The 15,630-nt window shown below is 36.8% G+C and overlaps 1 protein-coding gene across 1 annotated transcript in view; it reads right to left on the bottom strand.

Annotated features, from left to right (window-relative positions):
- Positions 1-15,630, bottom strand: part of Cacna2d1 (calcium voltage-gated channel auxiliary subunit alpha2delta 1) — a 405,712-nt gene that overhangs the window by 80,555 nt on the left and 309,527 nt on the right. Inside the window, exons 9-10 of the mRNA XM_028776033.1 lie at positions 14,099-14,149; positions 12,502-12,601 (exon numbers count right to left, since the gene is read on the bottom strand). Coding sequence (XP_028631866.1) covers positions 12,502-12,601; positions 14,099-14,149 — 151 coding nt within the window. The remainder of the gene's footprint in view (positions 1-12,501; positions 12,602-14,098; positions 14,150-15,630) is intronic.

Below are 15,630 nucleotides of genomic sequence, written 5' to 3'. Positions count from 1 at the left end.
TAGTGGGCTTGATTATTGCTGGTATAACATTAATTGCTTTAATTACATTAATTGCTAGCACCACTGCTTCTGCAATTGCTGTGACACAAAAAGTTAAGACAGCTACTTTTGTTAACCATTTAGCAAAAAATGCTACTAATGTGTTGAATATACAAGAGGATTTAGATAGGCATTTAGAGCAATGGATTGATGCTCTTTATCTTATTCAAATTATTGGAAGGAGGTTCAGAGTTTAAGAGTAAGGAGCCATCTTGAGTGTCATGCCAAATACCATTGTATTCATGTTAGTTCTAAAATTTACAGTGGTAGTCTTTATAATTAGAAAAAAGTTTAAAGACACTTGAAGTGCATTTGGCATAATTTTAAAATATTACTTTTTAAAGTATCTGTCTATTCCTTAAAATACAAGGGTAAGGGGGAAGTACTTAGTTTCTTTTGGTTACCTTAATTCTATACCTACAACATATTAGAAATATCCTTCTTCTAATTTGGATGTGAAATATCCATGCTCATGATTAAACACTTAGTCTTTAGCTGGTGGTGCTCTCTGTGGAGTCCTTGAAGAGTCGAGCTTTGCTGTAAGAACTGGGCCATTGGTGATGCCTTCCAGTCTTCAGGGACAGAATGAGAAGCAAACATTCCTGTTGCCAAAGACTGAGAAGCGGTTTCACTTTTCATGTCTCTTGCCTGTGATGAACTATGTACATCCTTAAGCACTGAGCTTGGATATGTCCTTTCACCTCCTGTTGTTTCTTGTCAGGCATTTGGTCACAGAGACAAGAAGAGTAACTTCATGTAGCAACCCCAAATGATTAGAGTGAAAGGAACCAGCTATTAAGAGTCTGAACTGAGTTACCAAGATTTTAAAATTAAAAGCAGTGACTGACATGAGTTCCAGCATGATGTGGAAGTCACAAATAGATGTTAAATGTAATCATTGAATAAATGTGGATATACTGACATCCTTGTCCCCAGTGGCTTGGCATATTCTTTGCAAACACACAATCATCAGTGATGCAATCCTAACCATTGTGGGGACGGATTATTTGCAGGACTTGCTAGACTAGATGTGAGTCTGGGACAGAGCTTAAGATTCTGCATCTCTAACCACTGCCTAACTGAGCCGCCAGGCTAGGCTCGCACTTCTGGGCCACAGGCTCTAATGAAGAAGCAGGGATGTAGAAAACAATCTGCCTGTTTGTTGACATAAATGAGCTGTGGGGCAATATAAGCTTTTGCTGAAATCTAAATAGATGGGTATTTTATCAGATGTGAAATGAAATTACTAGCTGAGATTTCCTTGTTCACAAACCTCTCTTGGCAGGCCACATGTCCTTTATTATATTGAACTGTGAGATCAAGTATTGCTTTGAATGATGTTTTGAATTTTGCAAGGTGGTGATATTACTTTTAACCTTAAATTATATTTAAAAAATAAGAAATTATTCTATGCCAAACAAAATCTAAAAACAGCAAGACAAGAAGATCTTGACCTTGTCTGTAACATATAAGAAATATTTCAACAGGAAGACTGGAAGGTAAAGCTGATAGAAGTAGAATTGCCCAGACAGCACAACTCATGCCCCGGCCCTGAGAAGTCAGCTGATGTCAAATGGTCAAGTTGTTGTGGTCTTGGAATCTGAAGGGCCTGAAGTTGTACCTTATTTGTAAGTTTACAAATTAGCTTTCTGCACTTCTATAAATAACAGAAAAAAAAAGAATTGAAGTCCTCTGGGTCAGAGGTGAAGGCCAGTTTATTACTCATAACAGAAGAAGTAGCCTGAGACACTATGCATAGGACAGTCAAACACCAATTACCCTGGATTGACAGGAGGAGGACCAGGGATCACTACACATGCAGAGGCAGTATAATTTGCTTCAGGCAAGAAACTACAGGAAGATAAGACTCTGACCAGTCATTAGAGCTGCCAATAGGCCACCAATCCTCTCCTTCAGACAGCTTCTTAATTATTTTCCATGCAAACTTCTAGCAAATAGGAACCTCTAGTTTCACTACCCTGGAATATATACATTTTCATATATTTCATGTTTAAAGCTTATACCTGAAAAAGCATATAAATATCAAATATTCCAATTGCCTATATGCAATCAGTAGAGGAGTGTCAAAGGATGATAATTGTAACAGGAATAATAGCTACAAAAATGACTAAAAATATAAAACATTTTTGCATGTGACATTTCTTTCTGTATTCCTGATGCTAGAAGAAATTAAATCTGATTCTATAATGAAAAGGAAACTGCCCTGTATAAACCTTGTAGATTCAAATGTTTTACCTGATTTACCTATTAATTACAGCAGTCTTTTTAAGAGAAAGAACTTAGAGGAGGAAACAGAAGGTCACACATTCCGTTATGAGTCCTACCATATGCTAACACTGCTATGATGTGCCAAGGATTCAAACATCCTGTTGCTCTTCTTTCAGCAGTGATCAACAAGTACTGGCTTCTTTATTCACCAACTATGGGAAATCAAGATGAAGAGAAATGGCTGCTCTGGCAAAGGATCACATTCAAAGTCATAAATCTGTGTGATCTGGCTGGAATGTAGATATGCCACATACCTTTAATCCTTCTGGCTAGAATACAGACAAACCCTTAGCACACACCTTTAAGGTAGAATTAGTTTGTAGAAGGAAGCAGCCATGTCTCAAAGTGATGTCTAATTGAGGAGTAGACAAAGTGATGATCCAGAGAAAGATTTGACGGCGTGAGTAAGAGATAGGATATACCCAACTCTCATGAGAACACTACAAGAAAAAGAAGCTATGTAAGTGCAATGCCAGGGGAAAGAGGCTCAGTAAGTTGGGAGACAGTGCAGTAAGTGTGCACGGGAGTTGACTTCATTAGTGAGTTGGGACAGTTCAATGAAAGTCAGCAGAGGTAGTTGAAGCCAGAGAATGAGAAGGAACCAAAGATTAGAAGATTGCCCAGGTTAGTTTGAGGTCAAGCAGAACAATTCAATCAGAAACTGAGGAAAGCCAGATTGAATTCGTCATCCTAGAGAGGAGTTAGAGCCAGAACAGCAGAGTTAAACCAGCCAGCCAGAGTTCAGAAAGAACTAGAAAGGGTAAGCTTATTCAGCAGTAAGCCTCCAAGACAACAATAACATAGGTGAATAAAAGTTACTTTGATTAATGTGACCCTCAGAATATAGTTGTCCATTGTCATGAATTATTTAGAAAGGCAAGCACAGACTCGTCTCATGTAGACACCTCTATGCAGGGAAGCCAGCTTTGTTTTGGAAAGCAAACACAATGGAAAGTTTACAACTAGACCAGGCGTTTCCTTCTCTTCTCAGGAAGACTTGGTGTTCATCACTCACAATCCCACACAAGCATTTATACATAGCCTGCTGTTTAATAACTTCATCCTAGGCATGAGGTAGCCCTAGTGTTTTGTTCAAAGGAAAAAAAAACTTCTCTGACAAGATTTCACATTTTGATTATTCTAAAAATATTCATCTTATTATTTTTATTTTTGTATGCAGATGCCCAGTGAGGCCAGAAAAGGGTGTCAGAGATCTTCAGATTTAGTTATAGGAGATTCTGAGCTTTTGTGGATGCTGGAAACAGAGCTCCACTCCTTTACAAGGGAAACAAGTGCTCCTAAACTCTGAGCCACCTCTTCAGCACCAGGATTCTGCTTTATGATTTTTTTTTGTAAGGTGAGAAATCAAAAACAGAATTTTCTGAAGACCATGAATCATAAAAGCTTCTTGGAAGAAAACTGATTCAAATGTCCCTATCATAACATTGACATTCTGATCTAACTTGTAAGTCAGGAAGCATGCGGCTGTATTGGATCCGAGAAGATCTTTGGTTGTTAAGTTTGAATATGTAACCTGCAATCAACACACATTTTCCTTTCATCCCCTGAGGGTTATGCAGCATATGACTTTAAGCAGCACACTCCCTCATATTCATAAACAACTTCCGCTCTCTGTGTCAACACTAGAAATTCTGCCTGTAAATCAGAGCATGCTGGGATTGAATTGTTGTCCCTATCATCTACCACTACTCATATCATAGCTCCTAACTAGATTAGTGGGGAAACAGCTCTAGTGTGCTGGGTTTATACTTTGCCTAACAGCAGGCTTCCTTTTTGCAACAAAGAACAGCCTCCAGACTACAGAAAACATTTAACAGTGAGGTGGCCTTAAGTCTCACACATATAACTCAGGAATAAAACTTACCTTAAAGAAACACAGAAAAGAGATGTAGGCATGAACCTAAAACTGAGAGGCTGCAGGAGTTTTTTGTCAAGTGGTTCTAGGTAAGCATAGGAAAGAGGTAAGGGAATGTTAGGTCTCTGAATGGATGAGAGTGTTCTTACAAATGTGTATTTTTGGATACCTGAAGGCGTTGACGGGGCAGTGACTATGTAGATCCCTACAGAGCATCTACCAGGGCCTTGTTATCATGCATTGATGCAGCGACACAATCTGTAATTTATATTGTTGAGTTTCATATAATTTCAGAGAGAAAAAAATAACTCAGGCACATACATGTACACACAGAGACACATACTCATGAACTGACACATGCCACACACACACATTATACTTATTCACACCATACAGACATATTTATATACACCACACACAAACACCACACATACACACACACACACATACTAAACAGATATACTACACATATACACATAGGCGCACGCACACACACACTAAACAAATGTACTACACATATACACATAGGTGTACACATACATCCCATACATACACACAATACACACAGTCATATACACCGAAAGGCACACACACACAGACTCATATTATACAAATATACAGAGGCATATACAAATATACACAGAAACTGAAACAAAGACACACGTAGACAGAAACACATACACCCACCATCCACAGACATACAAACAGAGAGCCACCACACACAGCACATGACACAATATGAAGCTTTCTTCCAAGAGAATCTCCCTACCATTAAATTGTTAAATCTCTATTTGATAAGAGATCAACTCCTAAAAGCAACAGTATAACTTTAGCAAAATTTTGCACAATGAACTCCAATTGCATCTATTTCAGAGAGTATGTACATAAAATCCAGAAGCTAATAAAATAATTTCTGTTAATTGTAGACTTGTGTGGCTGACAATAGCACATAACTATAAGAATGTAAAGTAGGACAGGATCCAAAGACACAGAGGAAAGGAAGGAAGTAATGGATAAAACAATATATTGCTCCGGGTAGAAACACACAACTTAGATGTGTATTTGCAAAAAGGAAAACAAAATCCAATTGAAATACATTTTTTTTCAAGGCCCAATATATAGCAAATTTCCTTATGTAAGTCCTCTATACATACACAGAAAGCATCTTTCTGATGGAGAAATAAATTTATGCTTTTACAAAGAATTTCTTGGAAATAAGGAGATGGCCCAGTTCTTAAATTGATTGCCTTGCTTGCCCAAAGGCTGGCTGGATTGATGGGTTTTAATAAAAAGAGAAGAGATGTGCAGTTGGTTGGGTGAGGCTATTGGGGTAGATCACAGAGGAGATGGGGCAAGAATATGAAAATGCTCTCTATGGAATTCCCAGGGAATTAATAAAAAATTTATTTTTAAATGTATGATGATGCATTGGAATTTCATCAGTGTGGAGCCTCATAGACATATCCCTGGTAAGTAATAACCAACTAGCCTAGCCTACTTGGCAAGATCTAGGCTAGCCTACTTGGCAAGTTCTAGGCTAGTAAAAGACTATGTTATCAAAAAAGGAAAACAAAACCCCCAAAAGTAGACAGCACTCAAGAAAAGACAATAGAAGGCCCCCAAACTCTACACACCTTTGCACACAAGTGCATATGCACCAACACAAATAATTCCTTTGCTTTTTAACATAACTATGTGTATCTTATTTTGTAATACATTTTAGTGTATCATTAATGTCAGAAAAGTTATACTTTTTGAAGATTCAGCTTTATAACTTTCTTTATAAATCTAAATTTATAAATGAAAATGGCTATGTTTCATTTCGGTCTTCCTACTTGAGAAAATTATTAGAATTCTGTCTACCTTTTTTTCTGCCTACAAAACTAAATCTAGCATTCTTTGCTATTATGTAAGACTGTAAAGGTGACCCTAGTTACCCTTAATAAGATAAACTACTTTCTGCCATATTTCATTCTATATTTTATCTACTACCTATCTAGTTCTTTCATCTATCTATCTATCTATCTATCTATCTATCTATCTATCTATCTATCTATCTATCATCTATCAATCATCTATCAATCTACCTACCTACCATCTATCAACTTCTATTTCTCTCTCTGTATTCTCTATATCTCTATCATATTGGTCTTTCTCTTCATTATCTATGTACATATAAACTCCTTTAAAGTCCCCTTTTTATCAATGAAAATTGAAGTACAAAGAAAACTGAATGAACACGTTAGATCATCTTTGCTTCTGTAGTTAATATGTTCAAGATAGGGTTTTACTCTGTAGACTAGCCTGGCTCTGAACTCATTGGGGCTTTGCTGTGTTCATGTCCTGTGTGTTAGAATTAGCAGCATCATTCATATGCACGAATTTCTTTGGCCCGACTAAGTACTACTTTTAACTGTAAGGATTTTTCAGATCAAAATTATGTCTTCAATCACACAATCACTTAAAAGCTCCAAGTAAGTTTTAATTATGATTGTATGCAATTGAGCATTCCAAAGTAATAAAATTAAATAAGGTGTATATTTAACACAGAGTTCAGCTTAGTCTGAAGAAAAATTGGTCTTCTTTTGGTTAAAAAAAGGAGTAAACAACTAAATATAAAGACGAGAACTAAAACCATGAAGCTGAGGTAGGAAACAAAGCCAGCAATAGCTTTCATTGGAGGGAGAGTTTGAAAACACTAGGACTTCTTTCAGATGACTTCAGGAAATAATTGCTCATTTTCAAGGGTTCATTGTTAGCCTTCTCCAATTCAAACATAAAAGAAACTTTTTTCATAATTAACAGAGGTATACAGGTTTATTACTTCTTGGTCATATGTGTTTACTGTTCTTACTATGAATAAGTCATCCTATTTCTCATATGATTTAGCTCATGTAAACTAGGCATACAAGTGGTATGCGCACATGAGAGGATACAGAGTTTTTGTGTATCAGTAAACTTGGATGAGCCTGGATCACAGAAAGAACTGTCTTAAATTTATGCTTTTTAGTAACGATATTTTTAGAGAAACCATTTCAAATGTTTCTTTCAAAAAAAATATAGTTCAATCCAGGTATGATACATCCATTTATGTATTATGGTACAGTCCTTGATAGATTTGGGCAGGTAAATCATTATGAGATACTTCTCAAAAACAGCAACAATAGAAGTATTCATCTAAAGTCAGAATGGTTTCAGCAAAACAATAACAATTTTTATTAGGCATTGTGAATCTCAGTGTTGACTACAGCTGTGTTCTTCCAAAAGGAAAAGAAATGTTAAATGATTGTCAAATGTTGAATGTATAACACCTATTCAAAGGTGATGTCAAGGGAAATTTCTTTTAGAATTTAGTGATAGCATTGTTCACTGTCTTACTTGGGCAGATGTTATTGGTGGCCATACTGAGTTCTATACCTGCCAGCATAACTGGCATCTGCCCAAGACTACACTCCAATCTCTGCACTGAACACAGTAAGCTGTTAAAGGTAGGGAACAGATGTCATATGGGTTAGTCATTCCACATATGAGCACATCTCCCCTTAGAAAATCTGAGCCTTTGTATACTACCACTCATGGGCCCTATACTATTTCCTGAAGGGCAGAAGAATGACCTCAACTCTCAGAGACATATGTTACCAAATAGTGCATTATTCACTAGCCCCCTTCTTTAATTTTTGGATTTTACTAACAGATTTTTCTAGAGTAACTTTCCAAATCAATCATTTGAACTTAAATCCTTGTCTCAGTGAAAATTTCTAGGGAAACTAATCTTATTTGGTACCAGTATTGGTAAATAGATGTTCAAAATGAGATTCCTGAAGAGACAAATTTACTAGACTCATGGCGATAAAAAGAAAGAGCCTTGGTGAAGGAGTATATAGTCTATAACTGGAGCCAAAAAGACTACTCAGGCACTTAGCATCATTACACTACAGATTCCAATGTAGTAGTCTGAGCATTATGTTAGTATAACAGGAATACAAGATCATTGAGAACTTTGAGGACAATAATAATTGTACTGCTAAGTGCTGAGAGGTCTTGAAATTCCACTGAAGAAAATAGTATCCTTGGTCTAGCCAAATGAGCTGTAAAGTTTAATGGACCAGTTCTCCTTTCTTATTGTGGTCAACATGTCCTAGATGAGAGGGATTTATAATGAGAATCTGAAGTATAAAAGTGTTAAGCAGCCACAGCACCTATCCAAATGTCAGGATGATACACAAGGAGGTGGAAGCGTGGTGCCCTTGAAGTCACTGTGCCCTCGGTTGCTGACATCTGTTTGTATAGATATAAACAATTCCCTTCTATTACACTGCAATGTAATCTCCATTCTTAGAGACAATAAAAGATGACATTTGCTCTCCTTATTTTCTCATCCCATCTTCCTTTCATGGCTCTAGGCAACAAAACGCCAAATTTCAATAGACACCACCTACAATAGTACAGTCCGTGCCAGGAAAACAAGAAAACAGAACATTGAACAAAGAATGACCAGGTCTGTTGAATATGAAGCAGTAGGAGCCAGGAATACACACAGGAAATGAATTTTGAGAGACCTTGAGGCAAAATGCACTTCACTGTAATTTTATACAGAGAAACAGATATCTCCTGGAATAAGCATATATATGTCTTTTTGTACAGGAGGAAGCCTCTTAAATGGTTGGCTTTAGAAGGAGAAATACTAGAAGACCTCTCTTAGGGAGAGTTGAAGAAGCTGAGGATAAGCTATGGGAAAATGAATGAATTGTGTAGAACTGTGTGTCACATCCATGTTCCTAGAGACAGTACATCCCCAGTTGACTTAGTAGATAGTGGGGTTCGGAGTAAAATGATTAATCCTCTGAAACTTCTGTCTCTGGTTATGACAGTGATTGTTGAATGGCCCTGTGAATGTAGCCAACAAATAGGAGAGGGAGACGGTATATACTTAGAATGAAGAGTACAGGCCCTTCGCACCTGTTTTGATATAGTTACTGCACATGGAAATGGCCAGCTCATTAGTACCAATTCAGTCTAGGGTCCCTCATACAATACCTCTCATGGAAAAGAGCACCAACTCACTGTAAAAACTTGTTATATGCTGCCTCTTTAGGAAAGGAGTAAAATTTGTTTCTCTTACTATTTGAGCTAAATTCAATCCCAAGTATTTAAACATAACACCTCAGTATTACTAACCTTCAGAGTTCATATACTGCTTGCCTTATCATGGGAATCTACTTACACAATCAAATGACGCTAACTAGTTTGTAATAAAACCCCGATAACAGATACATGTCTAAAGAATTTACAAGGCCTAACTTATGTTATCTCCCTAGACATTGGCTTGAATAAACCATTTACCTTTAACTATGCAGCTAAGGCTCCAGCATGAAGAAGACAATTTGATTAGTGATGCTGTTCTATGAATGTGTCAGGATTATATCAGTTCATGAAAAGCAATCCTGAGATTTTCACATATTGTTTAGGGCCAGCTGACCTTTTGCTAGTCACTTGAAATTTGCCACGGCATATTTGTACGATGAAAATCAGCAAAGACTACAACTCAAACCTTCACACTCACCTACAGGTTCAGCATTCAAAAAAAAGATACATTCATGTGGAATCCAAAGGTGAGGGAACATATCTCCTGTCACTATGACTCAAAGAAAATCACTCAAGAAGTGTTTACTTCCTGTTTCTATAGAGTATGTAGGAATATTCTGCATTTCATGTGTGCATGATGGAAATGAGAAAAATCTTTACAGTGGCCATTAAGAGTTTTGCTAAACCTAAATCTATATTTGCTCTCTGGAAATTTTGAGACCTGATTCCAAAGTACCAAGATTATAAAACAGATTGTCATTAAATTTAGTTCAATATAATAGAGGCAGAGAAGGCTGTGCACAAAATTATGGGATTCATTCAATGTTTTCATAAAGTGTAAATGGCTATGAATAGATAATCATAGGCCTATATTTGAATGGACATTGAATTCAAAGACCTCTGGTCAAAGTATGTAAGGCAATGTACCAATCAAGCTACTGATGCTGATAGAGGGTTGAGCAAAAATATAGGGAAATTGGAATGGGTGTCAGGGAACAAAAAGATAAATAGATTACAAAACACTATTGACTTTGATACTTCTTGGGGGTACAGCATGAAGATCCTTGTCCCCATAGATGTTCAGAGAAACCAGGAAAATTAAGCACACAGGATTCTTTCCAATGGAAAAGACGAAAAAACCTATTCTTCAATTCAGAAATCTGAGTATTGGAACTGATTAATAGCCCAATCTGCATTATCAGTTGGGCTGGGCCATATCAAGTTTGCACAACCAAGAACAGAGCCCAAAGGACCTCTAGTCTCTCTTTGTGACCAAGCCAGACCCTCAGGCCCTTAATCTAGTACAGGTAGCCTACCTCTTGAGCTTGTTTTTCTGGAAGACATGACATGTACCATGAGTTGAGTTACAATGTAATTACAATTCCTTGGGAACAGGGGACTGTATTACACAAAGGAACGGATTTTTTGTTTTGTTTCAGTTTTGTTTTTTTGTTTTCTTTCCAAATTATACTGGCTTAAATACATTGGGATTAAAAATCACCTCCCAGTAGACACCTCAATGTGAGACCCAGGTTGATCAAGTCAATCCGGAGCAGTTTTCATTCTTATGTCTTTGTGCAACTCACTTCCCTGTAGGACATAGATCCTGCATAAAACCTCAGACACTAACTTTAGGAGCTCTCCACCCTCTTATAAAATATTCTGTGTAACATCATCATCATCATCATCATCTTCATCATCTTCATCATCTATTATATTATAATTATTATTGTAATAAATATCAATCTTTATGATTGATTCATTGGCTAGGGTGTACACTGATCAGACCTCAACCTTCAGAATCCATAATGTTCCTGTTTCAGAACACCTGCTTGTTGCCCTATTCTGTTCATCTACACATAAGGGAGGCTGCTACCTAACACACTAGGTCTTTAAGGTTTGTAGCTTGGCAACTCTAAAAGGACTATTCCAGGAGGCTTCTAGAATTTTTCAATAAACTTGGCTTCCTTAAATTAAATTAAGACTATACAATTAGATTCTCCCTTTCTGAGCTTCAATTCTCACTGTTGAACTAGTGCTATTTCCTGTGATTTCCAAATAAGCTACTTCAACTCAGGACTAACGTTCAGCTTTTGGAAGAAGCCAAAGAAAACACTAACAGTATTAAATATTTTCTGGCCTTCAATCATTTTTATTATATATGACAAATCTCTTTCATTCTGCCAAGGATAACATTTTAAGCCATTCCAAAGTTTTTGCCATTTATAATACAAATGAAGCTGAATAACTATCTTTCCTATATCTTAATTGACATGGTCCTCTTGTCATGGTGTCTCAGCAAGAGTTTGAGAGGGTTCCTTCTAAATTTATTTAAACTATAGAATATCTGCAATTTATTCTCATTGAGAATTATACACCATGAGACATTATCCAGGAAGTCTATAGTAGGTTATATCTCCCTTATCTGTCATCAGCCAGGAATAGCTTAGTGATTTTTGTATTAGGGATAAGTCCTTACATTTTAGCATCACCATTCCAGCATCATTACAAGAAATAGGATTAGGGAGATTTCTGCTTTCCTCAATTCCAGGAAATCAGTTGTAGACTTTAACTTCATCCTACCCAGTGATTTTAGATGCAGATCCATTCTCATAGGTTCAATAAAAATCAGCATCTCCCATCTCCATAAATGAACCACTTCCCATGTGACATTTCATTTGCTAGAAAATTATCATGAAATTTGGTGCCTAAAATACATAGATTAAGATTAGGCATGGCACATCCTGGTCCATTTGCAGCAAGTTTAGTATTTCCTAGCTATAAGAAGGTCTAAGATGATTCCAAGCTCATTCTGTTGCCTTTTTATTTTCTTGTCTTAGGAAAAACTCAATGCAATAAAGTCAGATGTCCAGGCCATAAACGAGTATAACCAGCTAGAAGCAATTAACAGTTCAATCACGCTACTAGACACTACTGCATAAGATGTCCCAAAGGTGACTGTGTATGGAAGGGCTCACAGTCCCCATTTGGGTTTCTTTGAGGGAAGGAGAGGAATGCTTTTCATTCAGTATTCATATGTCAATGGTGGTAAATATTAAGGACATCAGAAAGGACAATATAGGCTAACTCAGTAAGGCAGCTTTTAGCACCCGACAATGCCTCAGCCCACCTAAAGGAAAAAACAACCCAGTATGTAATGATGTAGGGATACAGGCAGGCAGAATTCCAGAAGGAGCAGACATTGTACTCACTGAAGCTACGTTCACGAAATCATCATCGGAGAGGGTTTCTAACATCTCGGAGACAGATGTTCGGATGAGTTTCAGAGTTAATCCGCTCACGCTTCCACTCCTACAGACACACAAAGGGGTCCACGTGTCATTCGCCTGTCATTTATCAAACGGGATCATAAAGAATGAAAATGATCTCTTCAGCTTCTAGATTATAATATTGAATATAAAAATGTATTTCTGCCTTTAGAAAGTGGCCAGCCCTGTAGTCATACACACAAGTAACACAGAGACTGAGAAGTCTGTATTTACATATTTATGCATTTATGTATTTAGTAATACACACACACACACTGACACACACACATACACACACACACACACACAAACAGATCTCAAGAATTAAAGAAATAGAAGCCACACATTTGATAGAGAGAAAGTACTGTAGATAGGGAGAAGAAAGAGAAAGGTGGGAATGATATAATTATATTTTAATTTAAAAATTTATAAATAAACAAAAGCCATAGTCCAGAATTAGACAGTTGCACAACTGTTATGAGGTTTCTGGACAACTCTCCCACTCCAGATAAAAGCACTGTTCCTTCAGGATTTCTTGATCTTTCTTGTCTCTGTACCTCTCCTAATGTAGGGGTCGCTTACCGACAACCCCCACTCCTACATTACAGGTGCACACAGTATCTCACATGGCTTTAACTTGAAACAATGTAGGAAATTAATAAAACAACTAATATCTATACTTATAGAAACTGCTGTCATACATTGTGTGCCTTGAAAGGTTCTGGAAATAAAAGGTACCATATTTATCTATTGTGATTCAAATCCCTTATAGTCAATAGAATTGTTCCTAAGTTCCAACTAAGTCATCTTTCCTTTTTCTTTCTTATTTTATTTTCTCTTCTTTTCTTAGTAACAAGAACCATGAGTTTTATTAATTCTATACTGTAATGTTCTTCAAATTTGAAAATATAAAGGTTGCGTTTTAGAATAGTATCATAATTTTCCAGTTTGATAAAGATACAAATAAGCATTGTTTTCATTTTCAGTGAAATATTTTTTTTGTTTCGTTATTGTCTGTGTGTGCACATTTGCGTGTGTGTGTGTGTGTGTGTGTGTGTGTGTGTGTGTGTGTAGGTCAGAGGTCAATACCAAGTATCTGCCTCTATGGCTTTCTACCATATTCTTAAAAACTGGGGCCTGACAGTGATCCCATGACAAATGATCTCCTAGGTTGTCTAACCAGCATGCCCTAGGACTCTTCTTCTCCTACTATGCCCAGTTGGCATTACAAACACAATCACTGCTCCCTCATTATTTAATTTGTGTGTGTATGCTTGTGTGCGTGTGTGTGCGTGTGTGTGCGTGTGTGTGCGTGTGTGTGTGTGTGTGTGTGTGTGTGTGTGTGTGTGTAAAAGCCAGAGATATAAAGTCTGATCTTCTTCTTGTGCTTTGCTGACTGAGCCACTATCTTATTTGGCTTCTTTGGCTTCTTTTTCTGGATACACAATCATTATATTGATTTTTTGTTATTCTAATCTATCATACACTGCTAATTCCCAATAAACTACTATTTCCTACAAATGTCCCATGCACTACTCACACATCCACCAGAATAAGCATGTCCTTGGGGGATGCAGCTCCCTGGATGTACCTGAAACAGAACCACAGAAATATTTTCTTTTCTTCGGTGTCTAATATTGATATTTGCTGTATTCACATTTATAGATCTCTGAAATAAGATATAATTAAAACAAAGACACCATAGTAAACAATGCTCTTTTAAACATATTCTAAAATGTTATCTTGAAAAAGATATTTAAGATCATATTAGAGATGCCAACATTATAGCTTTTGAAAGCACAGTTCCCAGAGATTTATGGGAAAAAAGATAGAGATAAAATTTAATGTAAGCAGTGAATAAAATTAATTTCCAAAAGGATATTTTTTCTGAAGGAGAAACAATCCTAAATTCCAATTATTAACATTTTAATAGTAGTGGACAACAAACTATGGTATATTTAAAGACAAAAAATAAGCATCTAGGGGTGAGTAGTCAATAAACCGTAAGATAAAGCATCTTAAAAAGAAACATAACAGGCCAGTTAAGTAACTGAAATGAGGCAATGGATAGGATTATTACCAGGAATTTGAAGCAGAAACTCTCAAAGCTTTATGGTGTCCAAGAATCACCCAAAGAAACAGTTTAAATGTTAATTCTAAAATCTGACCACATCTCTGACTCTTCTACATTTGAAATACACACTTGGGGAGGTTTAGGCAGGAAGGTAAGTGCTTATGGAGAGATAAACTTGATGGCAGCAGAGTGATTTAAAAAAAAGAAAAGAAAAAAATAAAGGAACAAAAAGAAAATACATACTGTTGGCCAGAGACTGGGGGCAGGGCGGGGGGGGGGGGGGGGGGGGGGAGGACATAAAAATGAAAGGGCTCAGGCTTCTGCCCTCCAGATCTGGAAGGGCTGCTTCTGACTCAACTGATCTAGCAACGGACAGAGAGCAAGCCAATTCATTTTCAACATTTTGGAGCACAGCTGCTACAACTTGGGGTTATTTGTAGAGTGGGCACTCCAGTGCATTGCCTGCAACACACTCCACTGGCTGTATTCAGATCAACAGGCAAAGCTCCACTGTTCGCCCTTGGAAGACAATCCAGCTCATGTCTAGCATCTTAATACCATGGTTTTGGTGTGCATCTTAGTGAGAAGAGTAGAAGATTAGCATAGTGTCTGCTTCAGATAATTGATACCTCACTCCTACAGTTCCCACAAAATAAGCATTTCTTAAGTACAACTATGTTATAATATAATATTTGCTCCCATTAAATAACAGGCTAGAAAACCATTATTAATATTATTAATAATCGTAATATTAGTAACTATCACTCAAGGTTTTGTTCATGTAAATAGCTATTAAATACTAAGCCGGACACTTGAAAGCCATAAATAAGCATTCTTTCGACCACCAGTATGCTGTGCAGAATTTGTGTGACCATATCAGGAAGTTGGAAGCAATGCAAAAACACAATAATAGGGACTTCCTTAAGTAAGTGAGCATATAGCATTTATTAAAATGATTCTAAGATTCCTTTTCATTACTACATACTCAAAAATTAATA

The sequence above is a fragment of the Grammomys surdaster genome, unplaced genomic scaffold, assembly GCF_004785775.1.
Source record: "Grammomys surdaster isolate TR1022 unplaced genomic scaffold, NIH_TR_1.0 264, whole genome shotgun sequence".
Classification (NCBI taxonomy): Eukaryota; Metazoa; Chordata; class Mammalia; order Rodentia; family Muridae; genus Grammomys; species Grammomys surdaster.
Note: the sequence above shows the minus strand (reverse complement) of the source record. Positions and strands in the feature narration are given on the sequence as shown.